This window comes from Apium graveolens, unplaced genomic scaffold, assembly GCF_009905375.1.
Source record: "Apium graveolens cultivar Ventura unplaced genomic scaffold, ASM990537v1 ctg7163, whole genome shotgun sequence".
NCBI lineage: Eukaryota > Viridiplantae > Streptophyta > Magnoliopsida > Apiales > Apiaceae > Apium > Apium graveolens.
In genome coordinates this window covers 59,195-82,760 of record NW_027420089.1, presented here as the reverse complement: position 1 = coordinate 82,760, position 23,566 = coordinate 59,195, and the positions used below count along the sequence as shown (strand labels likewise).

The following is a 23,566-nucleotide window of genomic DNA, read 5'->3' as shown; positions in this document are numbered from 1 at the left end:
GAAATTTGGCCGGCCGGTCACCTCCGGGTACCGGAAAAGGCAATGGAAAATTTCGCAGATTCAAGATTCCGGCGATGGGTTTTTCATTTTTTTTAAATTTGTCGTTCATTAATTCAACTGAATGTGGTCGAATTTAGAATCATATTTTTATTAGATACGGTAGAGTTTATATTTTTTGCGGGCGTTTTGAATTTTTACAAAAAATTCAAATTTTTAAGGAGATTTTCAAATTGAAATCGAAAAATCAAATTTAACTGAATACGGTTATATTTATGCGGTTGTATTTAAGTGATTGTATTTACGTGGTTGTATTTAAACGGTCGTATTCAGTATAAATACAACCGGTCTACTAAATATTACTCGAGCATTTACAACCAGCCCAAAAAATGGTTGTATTTAGTTAAATACAACTGGATCCGATTGTATTTAACTAAATACAACCATTTTTTGGGCGGTTGTATTTAGCCGTTTTTTATTGTAGTGCCTTAGACAATGTTTCTAAAGGAAAATCAATATGGTCTGTAACGGAAGTCTAAATAATAGTTGAGAAAACTTGTTACTACTTATAGTTTCTAGGAAGGCATATCAATAGCCAGCATCGGCTAAAATTGATTTCTCGGAAACTTGTCGAAAGAACTGTATCAGTGAACTTAACGTGAAAAAAGAGGTATAAATTAAAATTACAATTTCCAAAATTTTACAAATAAAAAATAAGCATATATCCATCAAGCCTGACAAACACGTAACTTTAATTTTTATCAGCATAAAGTTTGATAATATATAGTAAAGAAAATAAGTGTATTCATTTATTTGTTTCGGATGTGGGCCAGTAGTTTATCAAAATGTAGTAAGTTATATAATACGGTTTTTCTGTGGTGTGCCCATGGGCATAGAATTATCACAAACTTCTATAATTTTGGCTTGTTTTGATTGTCCAACACTTCTTAATAATGATGGACTCCTGCATTTTCAACAACTCCACCAATCAAAATAATTCAAACTTTATAAGTTTTAGTTCTTAGCATGTGCCCTAAGCATGTGCCCATGGTCACACGCTAGACAAATCGTATATAATAAGCCTAAATATCATCAAGCCTTGTTCCGTAATTCTTTAATTAGGTTTTTTCTTCCCTATGTAAGCACAAGGGTATATTATGTAAGACTTGATTACTCGAATATCTTTGAATCCTAAATTGGGTTTCTTCTCCATTTTGTTGTTCGGAAACCCTTGGGATAATGGCTGTTATGTTGTTCATCCGCCAAAATTGTATCATCGTTATCATTTTTAGTTTATATATCCATCATAACTAGAGTTGTCCTACATCATTTTAATAAAAAAAAATTAAATCGACAATTTTAGCTCTATTTGTGAAAACCTGACACATCTTTCATATACATATCACTGATTAAAATATTACTCAAACGTCATTTGTTTAAAGTAGTTACGGATTATGGTAAATGTTGGTTGTGAGCATGTGACCATGTGTGCGTCGTACACATATAGCTTAAAAAAAATATTGCAAGCAGGACAGACCTTCGTAGATGAATGCTTAGTTTCTTCACTTAATATAATATATTAGTTCCTAAGGATTGGCTATGATAAACAACCTGCCTTGATTATTTTTTGTATATTATTAAAACCTTAACCAATAAACCTGTAAGGATTAGTCCATCTACAGATCCCTTCATTTGTTCATCCCAGTCAACTATGTCAATACTCAATAGGCACAAATATAGAAAAACGGACTTGCAACAGTTATTGTCTAGCTACTGAATCAGATTAAAGAATTAATTTGGTTCCCTGATAAATATGTCCAGGTTTTCATTATAAATAGAATTTGAAGGCTTAAAACAAAACCTGAAGAAGAAAGCTCAAAAGCAATGTAACAAAAGATAAAGAAAAATAAATAATGAATTAAACTTACTTCTTGAATTCATCCGTGCTGCATGACTGTGATCAATCAAGTCCCACCTTAAGTTGACCACTTCTGACATCTATACAATGGAGAAAGATAACAAGGATTAACAATTATGTAAATACATTCCTCCAATTCACCATCAACATGTTTGCAACAATTTTAGCAATATATATGATAACCCAGATTTTTTTTACAAATATATATCTGTCTTTGGAATTTTAAATTATTTGTTTTGATAAAAAAATAATATTTTCTTATATGTATAGTTTACAAAATAGTATGATTCACATGTTATGTATGTAGATTTTACTTAATACATTACAAAATAATGTATTTGGTTATAAATATCTATATAATTAAGTATACTTTATCTTTAGATGTTTTACTTAGTCAAAAACTACTCCTATAAATATAATGTAAGATAATGTGCAGGTGAGTTCAAAAGTAGTGGGGTGATAACTAGCCACAAACCTAGGAGTGGGTTTTAACAAATTTCTAAATAAATAGACTTGTATGAGGTTCATTTTTGTTTGCACAACAATCTTCTATCAAGGTATGTTTTATTCTACTTCTTCTTTTTCAGCATAGGTACATATTTTATATCTTATTCTATATTTTTACTATGCATTTAAACTATTACTACCTATGAAATGTTTACTTTTTAGCTATGGTTAAACATCCTCCTTATTTTATAGAGCATGTTTTTGTTTACATTGTTATTACAAATATGTCAATGATATTACTTTCAAATTAATTATTAAAATATTCTTTCCTACAAGATATTTATTGTTTTTTTTGACATTGGTCATATAAATTTTCATGTGCTCCCAAATATATAGTTGTATTAAATATGCATGATTATGCATTAAATATTTGTATATTAGATTGTAAATATAATATTATATAAATAGATATATATATATATATATACTTAGAAAGTCTTAAGATTTTGATGCATATATTAAATGATTTATACATGAATTGCAATACATTATTTATATGTGATCTCAATTATTTTGGAACAATGATGCATGATTTTACGTTTTAGTTGAATTGATATATTTTTAATTTCAAACTATTATATAATTTTGTAAATTGTATGTTACTAAAATATAATTTTGTATTAAAGTGTATTAAGTACTTTCTTTTCTTATTTATTGTTTAGAACTATCAAAATGGTATATGTTCTTTGTTAACTAGTATGGTTTAGTACTTTATAGCCTATATAAACATTGAAGTAATATTGTTTACGCCTTACCATTATATATGGATTATTTATTAATTTTTATTGGTTTGATTATTTGAAACTTAGGATTTGTTTGGCAATATTTTGGATCACCATTTTTGCATATAAGGTAAGTTAAGTCTTCACACTTTATTTATTTTAAAATCTTTTAAATATTTTTGCACTGCTTTTGTTTTAAAATTTATGGATCAAGTACCCTATTTTAGAAATAAGAATTCCCAGTGAGCTCTGACTTATGAACCAGTTAGTAATTGCGTATAGTTCCGGAACTAACCTTTGATACCTTACCAGGGAGTGCTACTTATGATGCCTTCGGGAGCGCACACTCTATGATACCTTAGTAAGGGGCGCATTATTGACAAAAATTATGAACTTTTGATACTGTGTCACCAGGTATTTGTGGCATTAGCGAGCTATGGAATTTTATATCTTATGTCATATGGATTTTGGAAAATGATTTTTGTTTTATAAAATTATGATACTTGATCCACAAGTGTAGAATTGTTTTCTTGCTGGGCTCTTGGCTCATTACTCACAAATTTTCAGGTGCTTAGCTTTTGGGACATCTTAAAGGTGGACTTGATTTGAGCTTGCTTTGGAATAATATTTTAGTGATTATGTTTGTATTGGAGCTGCGACTCCCAGGATTTACTTTATTTTCAGCTTAGATGATTTTATTTATGTCTCGGATTTTAGAATTCTATGAAAAACTAGAAACTTATTCTTATTATGGATTTAATTTGGAGTTTTAGCTGAATATTTAAATATAACTATTTTCTGAAAATTCGGGGTATTACAATACATACTAGAAGACCTTTCCAGTTATTTCTTAGTTTCATCTTCACCCTAAGGAGGTATTTGTTTGTATTTATTTGATAATACCACAATAACATTTAGGTACCCGCTATGTTATAAACACACAAGTTATAACTTATAAAACTTTTTTAAAGCAAAGTGCTGCAGAAAAATTAAAATGATTTCAAAAGTGAGGTGTTGCAAACAAACTTGAATAGATTATATATTTAAAAGTAAACTGAACATAGTACTTCAAAACATCACAAGTTTTGCAGTCTGTTCATTTGATGCATTTATAAATTCCGATAAAGAGCCGAGATTTGATCAGATAAATAATTGAGGGTTTTCAGAAAACATATATAAAGACTATTTGTACAAAAGAAATATGTTTGTTAAATAAGTTGCAAAAAGAAGAGAGTTCTTGTAAACACTTAATTATCTCAAAAATCAGAATACCTCCATACATCGCACGTATCTTCTTGTAAACCGTACATCACTAACTTGAGGCAAGTTCAAAGCGCTTTGAAAATTGTAAGCTTCATCTGTCAACCTGAAAATTTGACAGCAGATAAAGTATTTGGTGTGAAATTCTTCTATACATGCAAATGGATGTCATCAACTCTTCCTGTGTATATACATGACACCTGTGATGGACTTTAGTTAGCATGAAAGAATAGAGCTTTGTACTCCTCGGTGAAACCAAAAATGAAACCTCACGTCTATATGCTTACTCCTCCCATGCAGAACAGGATTTTTCATCAGCTCTATTGCAGACTTATTATCAATGTATAATATGACTGACCCAACCTGTTGTCTCAATACCTTCCTTAACAGACCTCGTAACCAAATGCTCTGACATGCTGCCAGCGTAGCCGCCATGTATTCAGCTTCACACGACGATAATGCAATCACCCTTTGTTTTTGTGATGTCCATGATATCAAATTCCCATTTAGATAGAAGTACATTCCTCCCGTGCTTCTCCTGTCAACCACATCCCCAGCCATGTCAGTGTCTATATAACCAGATAGTGCATTTCTGTAGCTATTACGTGTATATCTCAGGCCATAGCTTATCGTTCCTTTTATATACCTCAGTATTTGCTTCACCGCTTGTTTATGTTTGACTGTTGGCTGCTCCATAAATCTGCTAACGACACCCACAACATAAGTTATATCAGGAAGAGAATGGGTTAAATACCTTAAACACCCAACAATGCATCGATATTCAGTAGCATTCACCAGTTCTCTGCCTTCATCCTTGTCCAACTGAAGTTTCTGATCCATGGGACATCTTGTCAAATTATAACTCACCAATCCCAGCTTTCTGAAGGATTCATTTTACATATGCAGCCCGCTTCAACGTAATACCTGAGCAACTCTGACTGACTTCAATTCCCAAGTAATACGATAATAAACCCAAGTCACTCATTTCAAACTGTTGATTCATTTCCCTCTTGAACTCATCAACCTCTGTTAAGTTAGCACCTGTTATTATCAGATCATCCACATACACGCCTACTATTAGTAAACTCTCCTTTTTATACCTCGTGTATACAGCCTGTTCGTGTTGGCACTTTAAAACCCCAATTTTGTTAAGCACTTGTCCAGCCTTGCATTTCATGCCCTTGGGGCCTGTCGTAGCCCGTACAACGCCTTCAACAGTCGATACACTTTATATTCCTGTCCTTTTTTAACAAACCCTTCCGGCTGAGTAACGTACACTTCATCAAGTAATTCTCCGTTTAAAAATGCATACTTTACGTCAAGGTTGTGCACCTGCCATCCTTCTTTTGCTGCCAGAGCTAGTAACAACCTTATGGTGTCCAACCTTGCTACAGGAGCGAACACTTCGTTATAATCTATTCCTTTTCTCTGCACATATCCCTTGGCCACAAGTCTGGCTTTATGCTTTACTACATTTCCTTCTGTGTCTTTCTTTAGTTTATAGACCCATTTTAGCCCCACAGGTTTATGCCCAGCTGGTAAATCGGTAAGCTCCTAGGTATTATTCTTTTCAATCATTTCAACTTCGGTTTTCATGGCCTCCACCCACTCCTGCTCACTCACTGCTTCACTGTAATGTGTGGGCTCTTCTACCTTTAGTAACATGACCTCGTCAATCATTTCTATCATCTCAGTTTCGTTGTATATTTCATGTAATGGCCTGTATCGTCGTGGTTCGCTGCTCTCAGCACTCGATATATCTGTGTTTTTTGTGAACTCACCCTCTGTTGTGTCACGAGGTATTTGAACAGGTGTCCTCTCCTCCTGTTCTGCTGTGTCGCGATGTTCAACCACTGGTGTTTCTTCAACCTCCAATACTTGTCCTGGAATTAAAATTTCAGTGGTTTCAGCTTTTTCCCATGACCAAAACTCGTCCTCAAAGAATACTACATCCCTGCTTTTATGCATTGATCCTGTCATGGGGTCATAAAGCCTATTTCCCTTAGTCCCTGGCTCTCTTCCAAGGTAAATCATCCTTCGACTTCGATCGTCTAATTTCTTGACGTTCACAGTTGGTATTTTCATGTACACGCAGCAACCAAACACACTTAAATGACTTAAATCTGGCATCCTTCCACTCCATGCCTCATATGGCGTTTTTCCCTCCAGCACTCGAGTTGGAAGTCCGTTTAGTACATAAATTGAGTGCCTTACAGCCTCACCCCACATCCACGGCGGTAGTTATGATTCCTTGATGAAACTTCTGACCATGGCTGCTACTGTTCTATTCCTCCTTTCAACCACCTCGTTTTGCTGCGGGGTGTATGGGGCGGTATATTGGCGTTCAATCCCTGAGTCCTCATAAAATGAGTTAAACTCTTTTGAGCAAAACTCTCCTCCTTGATCCGTTCTTAACATTTTGATTTTCAACTCACTTCTATTTTCAACCAACGACTTGAATTTCTTAAACGCATCAAATGCACTACTCTTCTCCTTCAACAAATACACCAACATCCTTCTACTAAAGTCATCTACAAATAATAGAAAATAACGGTTACCTCCTGGTGTAGTGGGCGTGATGGGTCCGCACAGGTGTGCATACACCAGCTCTAGCTTCTTTTCGGCTTTAAACGTTATACTAGATGGGAATGGGCTCCTGGGTTGCTTTGACATCAGACATCCCTCACATCTCCTAGTTGGTTGAACGAGCTTTGGAATCCCTCTAGTCATCTTCTCCCTTGACATTAATTCAAGGGCCTGAATGTTCACGTGGCCAAGGCGATTATGCCACAACCATGTCTCCTGCTCTGTTTTTACCATCAAACACATAGGGCCATTGTCTTCAAGGCTAATTTTATACAAGCGATTCTGAGACTTTTTCACCTTCATTAATGTTCTCCCACTTTGTGCATAGACCCACATGTACTCTCCGTCCATCACAATTTTATTTCCACCCTCGGACAATTGTCCCAAGCTTATTATGTTGTTGCAAAGGTCGGGTATGAAGAAGACGTCTGTGAACACTCTATCTTCCCCATTCTTACACTTGAATAAGATATCTCCCTTCCCTCTTATGTACACCACAAACCCATCACCAAATTTAACCTGTCCTGTCACGCTTTTGTCCAAAGTTTTGAATTTCCCTTCTTCGCCAGTCATGTGGTTGCTGGCCCATTATCGAGGTACCACACTTGTGATCGTCTTTGTGACTCGCCCTTTGCTCATAGCTTTGGGAACACATTTCCTTCCTTTACCAATATGCTAACTTTATCCTCATTCTCGATTTCGGCCACCAACAAGGCCGGCTCATCTCCTTGTATTTGTGACAGGTTTACCTCCTTACCCATCTCTCTGTCACGACGAGGTTTCCTGCACTCTGCAGCGAAATGCCCAAGTCCCTGGCAATTGAAGTAACGTACTTTGCTCCTGTCACGTATCCCACGAGCTGGTTCATTGCCCTTGTACTCGTTCCCTCCTTTGTTGTTTCGTTTCATCCATTCTTCAGGAGTCAACAGTAATTTATCCTCTTGGTTTTCTCTTTGCTTCCATTCCTCTTCAGTCAACAGAAGTTGTCCTTGGCCTGCCCCTGTGTCTGTTTGGCCTCGAACACGTTCCTCATGGGCTTTTAACGAGCCCACCACCTCTTCTATTGACATCTCTTCTAATTTTCCAAATAGTTGGATCGCTTATGCAATATGGAGAAATTGCTGAAGGAACAGCTTTTAGAAGCTTCTCAACCACATAACTTTCTTCCATCGTCTCACCTAGTGCCCTTATGTTTGTTACTAGACAGTGTAATTTCAAATAGAAATCATCTAGCGACTCACTTTCCTTCATGCTCAGGGCTTCGAATTCACCCTTCAGTGTTTGAGACTTTGCTGCCTTTACTATGTCAGCTCCCAAGCTCATTATTTTGATGGCGTTCCAAGCATCATTCGACGTTTTCTTCTCAACCAAAGCGAGTAAAATCTCCTCTAGAATGCCTTGGTACATGACAGCCAAAGCCTTCTTGTCCATTTTATCATCGATCACAGCCTTCTCTCCCTTTGGTTCGATCGCCTCTCACACCCTGTATGCTTGCATGAATACTCTCATTTTGAGAGACCACGCAGCATAATTAGTCTTTGTAAGCATTGGATAACTCACACCAAATGAAGTCTCCTTAGGTTTTTTTATTTCCATGGCGAATTGTTGAGCACGTCTTCTAGCTGATCGCTGAAGCTCTGATACCAGATGTAGCACTAATGTCAACACACACACACTGTTTTTGTTGCTTGGAACAATGTTTTCTCACGTTAAGTTCTTCAATAACAGTTACAAAGCATAATTATAGAAATCCTATCAACTACTGCTACAAAATAGGAACAAACTCCTATCTTGAATGCACTTCCTTATTTTTCTCTACCACCTCTAATAACTATCCTGACTAAATCAAATCAACTATATTATAGCTACATAACAACTCTAATTATTTCTAAATAATGTTTAGATTAAAAAAAAATTATCTAACAATCAAGCTTGAAAGAACAAGCTAAACCTTATATTTTGAGTTAGACTTTTACAGTTACTGATATTTCTACCGAAAAAATTCTATATAAGAGTTTTAGCTTATACATCATTCCATACCGAGGAACATAAATTACCAACAAAATTAAAACCAAGAAACCATTCTCCAACATAAAAACAATTAACAATATAATAACTATATACAATAAGAGCTGAGAGGGTTTATTTATAAGATAATTAGCAAATATATACGAGGGTTTTTTGGTTGTTCGTATTAAATGTCTATAAAAATATACATGATAACCTAGTAACTAGTAAGGAGTTTGTCACTACAATATATTGAATTATAACCCTAACAACTACTAAATGATTCTTGCATCACACCTATAGCAATAAAATATTAATATTAATATAATTATGCAAACAAATTAAAATTGTTATTATTATTATTATTATTATTATTATTGCTATTATTATTAAATTAATACACATATGCAAAAACTACAAAGATAAACAGAGGTTACTTTATATATTTTCGTAAGAAAATAATCCATAAGACAAAATAACTTGGCAAGAAATTTAAAAAACAAGATTCGTAATTATTCATCAATAACAACAGAGGCACGTTATTTATTTCCCTCAACGTAATACCTTCTTAATCTCATTGTTTTTCATATACCAAGAGAGCAAAATCCTGTCAAATCACACGGTTAAAATTATTTTTTCTATGTTTTTGTAATATAATATATTTACATGACACTTAAAGTTTTGGAGCCATTTAATTGCATTTTAACAATAATCATAAAAGTAATATATGCCAATTGTCCACTACATGCTCAAACCATATTAACTTGTTCCTTTTAAACATTTTACCATATATATTCTATATAGATCTAGATAAATTTATAAAAAACATAATTTGGATATTGGTAGCCAAGGATGAATTAACAATATTCGTACAACGCTTACGAAAGAAGAAACAAATGCTACAAATTAGGTATTTTTAGATTATAATCAATTCAGGACTAAACAAAAGAAGCACCATTCAGAGAAATAAGTCATCAAATGTCAAAAAGAACATAAAACAAGGTGAAACATTACTTACCAAATATATTTTGAAGACATGGCCACAGAAAAATCTACTCACATTGTTGTGCGGAAGAGTAGAAATGAAGGGAATGAAAAAAGGAACACTAACTTTTGTGCAATTGAGGATGCATTATTATAGGTATTATTTTGAGGTCATCTTGCTTTGTCAATTTATTATTTAAAAGTTGGTGAGACGTAAAAGATATAACTGTATCCTAAACAGTATTAGAATTTTATGTAGTTATGTTTTGAAAGTCTATGCTATTAAATTGAACATTGGTTGGATAACAATTCATTTTAGCAAAAAAAATTAATTTAAATAGTTGATCAAAGTCTAAAAATTATTAAGATTACATTTAATTTTTATATATGAAATCCTTGATTCTAATCCTAATTATTAAAAAAATACATTTAATCAATTTGTAGTTGTTGATAATAACACGCTACCACAATTAAATGAAAAAAAATCTCCAATATTAAACAACTAACAGAGTTATTCTCAATCACCCGCTAACTTTATTCGCAATAAGGTAAAAAGTAAAACTTTTCATATTTCCATCCACAACGTTGTCTTTTTCCTTAAAAAAAAGTTGTCAATAAGTTTCATATAAAATTAAGAATCAACAAAAAGGTAATTTACAAATATAAGTTGAGTAGAGCTGTCCGTGAACATCTCGGGACCGGTTTGCAAGGATGCTACTCATCATCTTGAGATTTTAAAAATCATCTTTTGAAGTAAAAGTTAAAGTAATTTATTCAAATTAAATTATGGGCTTTTTATTATTGTAATTCTTTAAAATTTATTTTTAAGAAAAAATATTGATTTAAATGGAAAAAACCTTGCGAGAGTTTTAATATCATAAATCCTAGTTTTTCCAAATCTGCATCCCCCGTCAATTGGTATCAGAGCCACTATTTTTTATACATAATCAATGATGAATCAATTACTTCGCTGATAGTTACCTCACCTTTATGCCCCTGTAATTACCTCTCCCGAAAAAGTTGTTACCTTCACAAAATATATTTTCAAACCCTGCCAAAAACTTTATTGTGAAAATAAGTTATTCGAAACTTTTTCGAGCACTTATCAGGCATCCTATAATTTATTTACTTTTGCTAAGCAAGAATCCTATAATTAGACCTCAACAAATAAAAAGTTAAGGATTGGTGATCGAGACCACAAGAAAACTAAAAATAAAAGAAGATGTTTCTTATAAAGTATTTTATCCATATTGCACATATAGTTAAGCATGATATGAAGAGGATTAATATTAAAGTAATCAGTTCAAGGAATGAAGTATTTTTTGTACCATGTTCAACGCCAACAATCAAGTACTCACAATATTATTATTAGACATAATATTTAATTGTCATGTTCCTCAACCAAAATATTCTTTCAAAGAGACACATAGTGGTAGAAAATATGTATACAGTTTAACCCCAACATCCACTATGGATATTTGAAAACAAATTAAAAGCAAAAGTTAATCTAGAGTGTCACATAGCCTTGGGGTTATGTAATAAACAAGTTAAGCTTCCGGTATTTCATATGTCCTATGCTAATAAAGTCAATGATATTGCTCAAAAAATGGTTTTTTGATAAATTTCTCCTTGGTTGCATTTTTTAGTTCGAAAGATTACGAACATGGTCATATATGATATTTTCCTCATGAAACTTGGTCGTATCATTTTGGGGAGTCTATAGCTTTTCCATCAAGATGCGCCTCATTTTGTAAGTGTAGACACATTTATTCGTCAAAATATGTAATAAATATACTCCTACTAGTACTAGACATATGTGTAAAGTCTCAAAGAAACTTTTGGAAGCAAAACAAAAGACTCATATACTCCTACTAGTACTTGACATATTTCTAAAATTCTTGAGACGATTTGGAACCAAAATAAAAGACTCTGCAAGCCTAATATTTAGAAGTTTCTAAGACAAATTATCTATTTTATTAGAATATTAGCTGATTACGATATTAGAAAAAAATTGTTTTATTTGATAAGGAAGTGCTAATATTATTATATATAGGATCCAAGTGATTATAATTATTGATATAGAAATTACATTATATGTTCTGTGTGAGGTTATCACATGCACGTGTGATATTCACTCCAAGAAACTTGGTCGTGTCATTTTAGGGAGTTCATGGGTTATTTTATAAGTGTAAGCACACACATATATATAATAGGCAAATGATCAAATAGAAACTAAAGTTAAAATAAAAACTAGAAACTAATCTAAGCCATTAGATCAATCTGCCTTAATAGCCCCCTAAAAGCACCACACCGAACTAATATGTACCCTCCCACACACAATCTCAGCTTTTTTTCTCCGATTTTTATTTGATTTTTAACGTCAAACGGTAATTTGTTTTAAAATCCGACTTCACTGTATTTTTCTCCACCTCTCAACGATCGATTTGCATACCATATGTGATATATTTCAAAATAATTTAAAATAAAATATTACTTGAAATCTAGTTTTTATTCCAAAATTGGTTTCTATTAGAGTAGCCCATATATATATACTAGTCTGTAACCTGAGCCATACACGGATTGCTTTTAACACTCGAGTAATTTTTAATAATATGTTTTATCTTAAAATTATTGATATATTAATATAAATTTTCAATAATTGAAAAATAAATTTAAGAACATAATACGTTATAATAATTTATGTTTTATGATAATTTGAGACTTGACTGAAAATAAATAATATAATATATAATATGTTATTTACGGGACTCAAACCTTTAACCTGTAGAAACTATTAAAAATAAAGATATAAAGTTTAAATTTAATATGTTGTTAACGGAATTTGAACCCTCAACCTATGAGAGCAGTTTAAATATTAATATAATATTTTTTATTATTATATCCAACGGTTCCCATCTATATGTCTTTAAATCTGACGGTTGTTATTTAGGGTGTTATTTAGGGTACCAAATAACTGTACCAAACAACCAACCAACTACCAAATTGCCTATAATAGTATAGTATAGATAGATTTTTTGGTGAATACATGTAGCAGAGCTAGATATCTACTTAGAAGGGCTAGGAACCTATTTGGAAGCAATATAAAAGGTTCTGAAAACCCAACATTTACATTATTTACTTTATTAGGATAACACATAATTATATAATCTTCTTCAAGTTTTGTTTAATTTTATTATATAATGGAGTCAACAAGTTATTATTGTCTATTTATACTAAAGTTATATTATTTGAGTTGTGTGAGATTGTTTTTTGGAAATATTGTTGGGTGCCACAAGTGATAAGCCTCCTCCCATGATTTCCTCATTGTTATCATCCATCTCTTCAAAACCTTTAGGCCCTGTCACCCTGATATAACATTATATATATAGAGGTTCATGATCATGGGTTGAGCAGACATGGAAGACAGAAGAGTAGCGCATTCTGTGTATTACCTGGTTGTCGCAGTATCCAAATTGTTTTTACTAGGTTTATTCGATCCAGTCCCTGGTCCAGGATGTGTGTAAAATAATTTGATACCTAATTTTTCTTTAATAGAATCCGAATATTTGACAAAAATAAGACAAATGAAAAAGCTTATTGTTCAAAAAATGAGAAGCAAACAATAAAGAAAAAAAAAGGAAGTGGTTATGTTGGATATTATTGTTAATTTTGACTATAAGATTAAATGTAATACTAATTATTAATCAATAAAATACATGTTTTCATTTGCCTTGTACAAAAATAAAAAAGTAAAAAACAATCCTCTGCATCTGGTTTTTAAAATTGTGAATCCAGCAACTAGAAGTGTACAATACTTGTATTTGCTAAGTTTCTGATGTGGATTCGGCTGCTCGTCCCCCCTTCTAGGGGTTTCCCCACCGACCCAGTGACACACCAACCACCCAACTCTTATTCTGTAGCCCAAAGGGAGCTAGGAGCATACATAAGCTACTTAGAGCATACAAGACTCTGACAGCTACTTTGTAATAAATAGGTAGGGCACCTAGGTTCTTGGGATAGATAGCGACTTAAAGTGTTTATCTGTCCAGGTTGAAGTGATTACCGGGGTTCTTTTGGGGGCCATATGGTTCACCCGGTAATTGACTTTCTTCTTTTATAGCACATTTTATCCTTTAGCCTTAGGCTGAGCAGTCTACAAGGTGAACCGGACTCGGCCATCTCATCTCGAGATCAACGGGATTAGAAAAGCTCATAGGAGAGGGCGATCCAGGACCTAGCAAGGGGAGAGTTAGCCACTAAGGAAGAGTTACCAATCCATATCTGTTATCTACCCACTGCCTTGGACTTCGTCAAGCTACAGCTTAATCCCAGCAATAACTTGATTACATTGTTCAGAATGAATAATCTCACCTAATGCTCTCTCTTGCACCTGCAGATGATACATATTATATTGATTATAAACATACAAAGTACACATAATCAAAAGAAAATCAACCCTTCTTCTCAGTTGTCCTGCTTCCAAAGAAATGATGTGTCGGCTCAGAGATATTTTAAACAGTAAAACTTCAACATATCTACTAATTTGTCTTTAACTTCTATTGTAGGTTCCAGATTGATATCAAATAAACTACACAGTAATATTACACACTGAACTAGAATTAGAAAATCACCACAACCATCACCTGGACTCAACTGCATTAGATTCCGATCCTCTAAAGAATGAAAGGCCCCACCAAATCCAAAATGCTTTACTGAGATTTGGGAATTCAGTACCACCATGTCTGGAGAAACATCAGAATCCCACTCTGTAAACAATGTGTGGTAATGCTTACAAGGAAGAGTAAGGAGTACTTGTGGCTTCTTCTAGCACATCTCTGTCTAGCCTTTTTTCACACGTTCGTAGCCACGAGAGAACTGAACTCCTGAATCTAGGAGTACAGCCGAGAATTTAAAAAAACACAACATACTAATGAAATATGATTGCCTAACCATTTTTTAGCTTTTGCGTGGTAAATTTTTTCCATAAATTACCAGTTCTTTTCGAAATGGACGAATTTTGTGAGAACACATAATTACTTTAAATAATGAAAACATGAATGATTTTGAAATATTCCCTTCGCTGACTTATTTAAGTGTTTCCATCCCCTTCTTTATTTTTTGAGCTGCTATCGGAGTTCCAATTCAGAACAAGAAACACGCCAGAAATGCCATGATGGCACAAAAAAAATGTCATCGTTCTATTGGCACAACCTACATATATCCCCTTAGCTAGTGAATATATCGGTGGAAAAGTACAACCAAAGAAATTCGTAGTAAAGCACAAACCAAAGAACAAGCGTCAAAATGCATATAAGCAAAGAACAGGCTTCAATATGCATACCAGAATGTGCAGCACAGCAGAACACAGCCTCATAACATATTATAAGTGAACTCAGAACCTTCGGCTTCATTTATATCACTTTTGGTGCTAGTAGTTTTTGAAATATTATGCTTAGCTAGGTCATGATTAGTAGCAGCATGATGTGAAAAGGATTAAAATTCAATCACAAAAACAGGCAAGCTATATGATGCAAATATACAAACCACTGTAAACACAAAAAACAAATATCGTCTTAATATTGAACCTCCAGCTGAACAGAAGATGCTTTCACATGGGAATAGGGGAACAGGGGAAAAAACTATTAAAAAGTACTTTGATATTTTTTAACATAAACACCAAGTCAAATTGCTGAGTATGATGGAATCTGAGATGAAGAACATGCACAAGTTATGCCCCGATTTGGAGCTAAATTTACGGTTATCTTCTAGAATGCACCAGTGGGCTACTCCACTCTGTGTGCATATATCGTCTTAATATTGAACCTCCAGCTGAACAGAAGATGCTTTCACAATGGAAAAAAACTATTAAAAACTATTAAAAAACTATTAAAAAGTACTTTGATGTTTTTAACATAAACACCAAGTCAAATTGCTGAGTATGATGGAATCCGAGATGAAGAACATGCACAAGTTATGCCCGGATTTGGTGCTAAATTTACGGTTATCTTCTAGAATGCACCAGTGGGCTACTCCACTCTGTGTGCATATTAGGCCTCCCCATCTTCACTGCTCGAACTACCAAGTATTGCTGGACTAGCTGAAACACAAGTACAGATGTGAAAGTCATTGACCAAAAACAGGGTGAAGTAACAAGATGTCTTCTCCTTTTTACTTCTCTTTTCTTTTTGCGCCTACTACCGATCATAACATTTCCCCAATATTTATCAATTTTCATTTGAAATAACCGTCTGATAATCTGATTATTATTTATTTTCCTTTTCATTACTTAAGTAATATAATATTTTCATTATTATGATTAAAATGCAACTTCAGATAACCTATTGAAATTAATACAAAAATCATAGGGTTTCTAGGAAGTACACAACAAACCAACATGCCTCGAGTATAGAGAATTCGAGCTAGAACTCCAAAATACATTAAAAATCTTTTTCCCAACTTATTTTTACTTTAATATTTAATAACAGCATATTTCATGAAATTTATATTTTGAAAAGTCCAACTTGATAGATATCCAAAATAATCCTATTAATATCTCTGATATCTAATTAATATCTAGCATAAGTACATATGTACATATTTATTTGTGAAAAAAATCCTTAGACAATGTTTCTAAAAGAAAATCAATATGGTCGAAACCTGTTACTGCATATAGTTTCTAGGAAGGCATATCAATAGCCAATATAGTTTATGGGAAGGCATATCAATAGCCAACATTGGCTAAAAATAATTTCTCGGAAACTGGTCAAATAAACTGTATCATGAATTGAAGATGAAAAAAGAGGTATAAACTCATATTACAATCTCCAAACTTTTACAAATAAAATGGGAAAACAGTGATGGAAAACTTCTGTTGACTAGGGAGGAGTGGATCAAACGGAATAGCAGAGGAGGTGCAGAGGGGTCATCCAGCCAAAGAAATCGTTGAAAGGAAGGTGGACGTGGGTTACGCGGCATATATGGTTACTTCGCTGCAGAGTGTCGAAAAACCCGGAGAGAAAAGGAACAAAAGTAAGAAATAAACATGGCACAAATCAAGGATGACGAGCTAGCACTCTTATTGGCCAAACACAGTAAACAAGGGGAAGAAATGGTGTTGCTAAATGAAGAAAAGGTTGTACCAAAACTTGTGCACGATGGTGAACGTGCTGATTCAAACCTGTGGTATTTGGATAAGATTACGATCAAAGTTTAGAGAACTTGACGAGGGAGTAACTGGGCAAGTGAGGTTTGGAAATGGCTCACCAGTTGAAATAAAGGGGAAAAGCCATGTGGTCTTTGCATGCAAAAATGGGGAAGAACACACCCTCGAAGAGGTAAATTATATCCATTTGCTTTGCAATAACATAATTAGTCTTGGAGAATTGTCTGAAGTTGGAAACAAAGTCGTCTTAAATGGTGAGTACTTGTGGGTGTTTGAAAAATCAAGAAAACGACTTATGAAGGTGAAAAGATCCCCTAATAGATTTTATAAAATAACTATAGAAACCAGTAAGCCTGCATTGTTAATCTCTAAGACAGATGAATTACCTTGGTTATGGCATTCACTGGCCACATGAATTTTCAAGCTTTGACACTTATGCATTCTACACAAATGGTGCATGGGTTGCCGAAGTTTGAGAATCCAAAGACTATGTGCACAGATTGTTCGATGTCCAAACAGGTCAGAAAATCGTTCCCATCTCAAAGCAAATTCTGTGCGAAACAAGTGCTTGAATTGGTGCATGGTGATCTTTGTGGTCCGATATCTCCGGCAACAACTGGTGGCAACAGGTATTTTCTTCTTTTGGTGGACGATTTCAGTCGAATAATGTGGTCATATACTCTAAAAAGTAAGGATGAAGCCCTTAATGCATTTAAGAAGTTCAAAGCACATGTTGAAAATGGAACAGACAAGCGAGTAAAGACTCTCAGAACTGATCGTGTAGTAAAATTTTGTTCTCAAGATTTTACAACATTATGTGAGGAAAGCGGAATAGAAAGACACTACAAAGCTCCCTACTCTCCACAACAGAATGGGGGTGATGGAACGAAGAAATAGGACAGTGGTTGCAATGGCTAGAAGTATGATGAAATAAATGAATCTACCTTTGACGTTATGGGGAGAAGCTGTGAGACACTCCATGTATATTCTCGACAGGTTACCCACGCGATCTCTAACTGGAATGACTCTATATGAGGCATGGAAAGGAGATAAACCAAACATAGGCCATGTACGTGTCTTTGGATTTATGGCTTATATGAAAATCCCATGGGTACACACTAAGAAGTTGGATGACAGGAGCAAACCAGTGATACATCTTGGAAATGAACCACGAACAAAGGCAATGAACCAGGAACAAAGGCATATCGCTTGCTTGATCCTCAAAGCAATAAGATATTTGTAAACAGGGATGTGGCGTTCGAGGAAAGGAAAACATGGCCATGGGATCAGCATAGAGAGGAAAATCGTGATCAACAGACCACGTTTGTTGTAGTTGGCCCTGATGTTCAGAATAGTGAAGAAACTGTTATTCAAAGGGGGAGAAGAAAGCTTTCAATCACAACAAACGAGTATGGAGTCTGAAAATGAAGCAGTGACTCCATCGACAAAAGGGAGCATGCCCATGACACCACAGATGTCAGTAAATATAGACCATTCAGAGTCTACAAGCTCGGACAGTAGCAGTAAACCGCGACGTTACAAATCTCTTGCTGATATTTAAAATGAGACATAGGAAATTAAGCTCGATGATGAGCTTCTATTGATGGGAATTGATGAGCTAATGAGTTATAGCAATGCTGAGCGAAATGGAGTCTATTGAGCAGAATAAGACATGGACACTGACAGAATTAACGGCTTATCGCAAGGTAATAGGCCTGAAATGGATATACAAGCTGAAGAGGAATGCTAATGGGGAAATAATAAAATACAAAACAAGCCTCGTCTCCAAAAGATACGTACAAGAGCAGGGGGTGGACTTTGACGAAATTTTTGCTCTGGTCAGCAGGCTCAAGACTGTTCGCTTTCTGTTGGCATTGGCTACCAAGACCGATTGGCAGATTCACCACTTGGATGTCAAAACAACATTTTTAAATAGAGAAATTTAAAAAAAAGTTTATGTTGCTCAACCTTAAGGCTTTATTAAAGAAGGTCAAGAACACTTGGTGTATAGATTGATTAAGGCTCTTTATGGTCTGCTTCAAGCACCACGTGTCTGGTATGCTAAACTAAACAAGTATTTTGAGAATCTAGGTTTTTCAAGGTACCCATATGAGCATGCATTGTACATCAGGAGTAATGGTGTTGAAGCTCTCATTGTTGTTGTCTATGTAGACGATCTCTTAATAACAGGTACTAAATGAATTTAAACAACAGATGAATGATTGGTTCGAAATGAATGATTTGGGGAGGTTGTCGTACTATCTGGGAATGGAGGTTCAACAAATGAAGGACTGTATAGAGCTAAAACAGTCAGCTTACACAAAGAAAATATTGGAGAAGGCTGGAATGCAAGCTTTTAACCCCACTAAATATCCTATGGATCCGAAGGAGCATTTGACTAAGGACGAAGGCGGGAAACTGGTGGATCCAACAGAATACAAAAGCTTGGTTGGAGGACTTCGCTACCTTGTGCATACATGTCTCGACATGGCTATGCTGTGGGGATAGTCAGCCGTTTCATGGAAAAGGGCACAGTTCTTCATATGAATGCTGTAAAGCGTATACTCAGGTACGTCAAGGGTACAATTAACTACGGCGTGGTTTATTCGAGGGATATTGGAAACAATATGCTTACAGGATCCTATGTCATCGTTCTATTGGCACAACCTACATATATCCCCTTAGCTAGTGAATATATCGGTGGAAAAGTACAACCAAAGAAATTCGTAGTAAAGCACAAACCAAAGAACAAGCGTCAAAATGCATATAAGCAAAGAACAGGCTTCAATATGCATACCAGAATGTGCAGCACAGCAGAACACAGCCTCATAACATATTATAAGTGAACTCAGAACCTTCGGCTTCATTTATATCACTTTTGGTGCTAGTAGTTTTTGAAATATTATGCTTAGCTAGGTCATGATTAGTAGCAGCATGATGTGAAAAGGATTAAAATTCAATCACAAAAACAGGCAAGCTATATGATGCAAATATACAAACCACTGTAAACACAAAAAACAAATATCGTCTTAATATTGAACCTCCAGCTGAACAGAAGATGCTTTCACATGGGAATAGGGGAACAGGGGAAAAAACTATTAAAAAGTACTTTGATATTTTTTAACATAAACACCAAGTCAAATTGCTGAGTATGATGGAATCTGAGATGAAGAACATGCACAAGTTATGCCCCGATTTGGAGCTAAATTTACGGTTATCTTCTAGAATGCACCAGTGGGCTACTCCACTCTGTGTGCATATATCGTCTTAATATTGAACCTCCAGCTGAACAGAAGATGCTTTCACAATGGAAAAAAACTATTAAAAACTATTAAAAAACTATTAAAAAGTACTTTGATGTTTTTAACATAAACACCAAGTCAAATTGCTGAGTATGATGGAATCCGAGATGAAGAACATGCACAAGTTATGCCCCGATTTGGTGCTAAATTTACGGTTATCTTCTAGAATGCACCAGTGGGCTACTCCACTCTGTGTGCATATTAGGCCTCCCCATCTTCACTGCTCGAACTACCAAGTATTGCTGGACTAGCTGAAACACAAGTACAGATGTGAAAGTCATTGACCAAAAACAGGGTGAAGTAACAAGATGTCTTCTCCTTTTTACTTCTCTTTTCTTTTTGCGCCTACTACCGATCATAACATTTCCCCAATATTTATCAATTTTCATTTGAAATAACCGTCTGATAATCTGATTATTATTTATTTTCCTTTTCATTACTTAAGTAATATAATATTTTCATTATTATGATTAAAATGCAACTTCAGATAACCTATTGAAATTAATACAAAAATCATAGGGTTTCTAGGAAGTACACAACAAACCAACATGCCTCGAGTATAGAGAATTCGAGCTAGAACTCCAAAATACATTAAAAATCTTTTTCCCAACTTATTTTTACTTTAATATTTAATAACAGCATATTTCATGAAATTTATATTTTGAAAAGTCCAACTTGATAGATATCCAAAATAATCCTATTAATATATCTGATATCTAATTAATATCTAGCATAAGTACATATGTACATATTTATTTGTGAAAAAAATCCTTAGACAATGTTTCTAAAAGAAAATCAATATGGTCGAAACCTGTTACTGCATATAGTTTCTAGGAAGGCATATCAATAGCCAATATAGTTTATGGGAAGGCATATCAATAGCCAACATTGGCTAAAAATAATTTCTCGGAAACTGGTCAAATAAACTGTATCATGAATTGAAGATGAAAAAAGAGGTATAAACTCATATTACAATCTCCAAACTTTTACAAATAAAATGGGAAAACAGTGATGGAAAACTTCTGTTGACTAGGGAGGAGTGGATCAAACGGAATAGCAGAGGAGGTGCAGAGGGCTCATCCAGCCAAAGAAATCGTTGAAAGGAAGGTGGACGTGGGTTACGCGGCATATATGGTTACTTCGCTGCAGAGTGTCGAAAAACCCGGAGAGAAAAGGAACAAAAGTAAGAAATAAACATGGCACAAATCAAGGATGACGAGCTAGCACTCTTATTGGCCAAACACAGTAAACAAGGGGAAGAAATGGTGTTGCTAAATGAAGAAAAGGTTGTACCAAAACTTGTGCACGATGGTGAACGTGCTGATTCAAACCTGTGGTATTTGGATAAGATTACGATCAAAGTTTAGAGAACTTGACGAGGGAGTAACTGGGCAAGTGAGGTTTGGAAATGGCTCACCAGTTGAAATAAAGGGGAAAAGCCATGTGGTCTTTGCATGCAAAAATGGGGAAGAACACACCCTCGAAGAGGTAAATTATATCCATTTGCTTTGCAATAACATAATTAGTCTTGGAGAATTGTCTGAAGTTGGAAACAAAGTCGTCTTAAATGGTGAGTACTTGTGGGTGTTTGAAAAATCAAGAAAACGACTTATGAAGGTGAAAAGATCCCCTAATAGATTTTATAAAATAACTATAGAAACCAGTAAGCCTGCATTGTTAATCTCTAAGACAGATGAATTACCTTGGTTATGGCATTCACTGGCCACATGAATTTTCAAGCTTTGACACTTATGCATTCTACACAAATGGTGCATGGGTTGCCGAAGTTTGAGAATCCAAAGACTATGTGCACAGATTGTTCGATGTCCAAACAGGTCAGAAAATCGTTCCCATCTCAAAGCAAATTCTGTGCGAAACAAGTGCTTGAATTGGTGCATGGTGATCTTTGTGGTCCGATATCTCCGGCAACAACTGGTGGCAACAGGTATTTTCTTCTTTTGGTGGACGATTTCAGTCGAATAATGTGGTCATATACTCTAAAAAGTAAGGATGAAGCCCTTAATGCATTTAAGAAGTTCAAAGCACATGTTGAAAATGGAACAGACAAGCGAGTAAAGACTCTCAGAACTGATCGTGTAGTAAAATTTTGTTCTCAAGATTTTACAACATTATGTGAGGAAAGCGGAATAGAAAGACACTACAAAGCTCCCTACTCTCCACAACAGAATGGGGGTGATGGAACGAAGAAATAGGACAGTGGTTGCAATGGCTAGAAGTATGATGAAATAAATGAATCTACCTTTGACGTTATGGGGAGAAGCTGTGAGACACTCCATGTATATTCTCGACAGGTTACCCACGCGATCTCTAACTGGAATGACTCTATATGAGGCATGGAAAGGAGATAAACCAAACATAGGCCATGTACGTGTCTTTGGATTTATGGCTTATATGAAAATCCCATGGGTACACACTAAGAAGTTGGATGACAGGAGCAAACCAGTGATACATCTTGGAAATGAACCACGAACAAAGGCAATGAACCAGGAACAAAGGCATATCGCTTGCTTGATCCTCAAAGCAATAAGATATTTGTAAACAGGGATGTGGCGTTCGAGGAAAGGAAAACATGGCCATGGGATCAGCATAGAGAGGAAAATCGTGATCAACAGACCACGTTTGTTGTAGTTGGCCCTGATGTTCAGAATAGTGAAGAAACTGTTATTCAAAGGGGGAGAAGAAAGCTTTCAATCACAACAAACGAGTATGGAGTCTGAAAATGAAGCAGTGACTCCATCGACAAAAGGGAGCATGCCCATGACACCACAGATGTCAGTAAATATAGACCATTCAGAGTCTACAAGCTCGGACAGTAGCAGTAAACCGCGACGTTACAAATCTCTTGCTGATATTTAAAATGAGACATAGGAAATTAAGCTCGATGATGAGCTTCTATTGATGGGAATTGATGAGCTAATGAGTTATAGCAATGCTGAGCGAAATGGAGTCTATTGAGCAGAATAAGACATGGACACTGACAGAATTAACGGCTTATCGCAAGGTAATAGGCCTGAAATGGATATACAAGCTGAAGAGGAATGCTAATGGGGAAATAATAAAATACAAAACAAGCCTCGTCTCCAAAAGATACGTACAAGAG

At 34.8% G+C, this 23,566-nt stretch overlaps 2 protein-coding genes and 1 long non-coding RNA gene across 3 annotated transcripts; all 3 read right to left on the bottom strand.

Moving 5' to 3' along the window:
- Window positions 1-4,416: 4,416 nt before the first annotated feature.
- On the bottom strand, window positions 4,417-5,244 carry LOC141703880 (secreted RxLR effector protein 161-like; the record flags this gene model as incomplete). Its single annotated transcript, XM_074507274.1, has 2 exons — window positions 4,673-5,244; window positions 4,417-4,510 (listed from the first exon to the last, which is right to left on the bottom strand). Coding segments are annotated over exons 1-2 (666 nt in total), but the record flags the coding sequence as incomplete, so codon positions are not given.
- A 2,381-nt stretch (window positions 5,245-7,625) lies between these two features.
- Window positions 7,626-8,421, bottom strand: LOC141703879 (uncharacterized). Its single transcript, XM_074507272.1, has 2 exons — window positions 8,169-8,421; window positions 7,626-8,065 (listed from the first exon to the last, which is right to left on the bottom strand). The coding sequence occupies exons 1-2, from the start codon at window positions 8,419-8,421 to the stop codon at window positions 7,626-7,628; spliced, it is 693 nt and encodes a 230-aa protein (XP_074363373.1).
- Window positions 8,422-13,754: 5,333 nt separating this feature from the next.
- LOC141703876 (uncharacterized) lies at window positions 13,755-14,881 on the bottom strand. The gene is made up of 2 exons (XR_012567739.1): window positions 14,625-14,881; window positions 13,755-14,371 (listed from the first exon to the last, which is right to left on the bottom strand). It is a non-coding gene; the product is annotated as an uncharacterized LOC141703876 (long non-coding RNA).
- Between the last annotated feature and the right edge of the window lie 8,685 nt (window positions 14,882-23,566).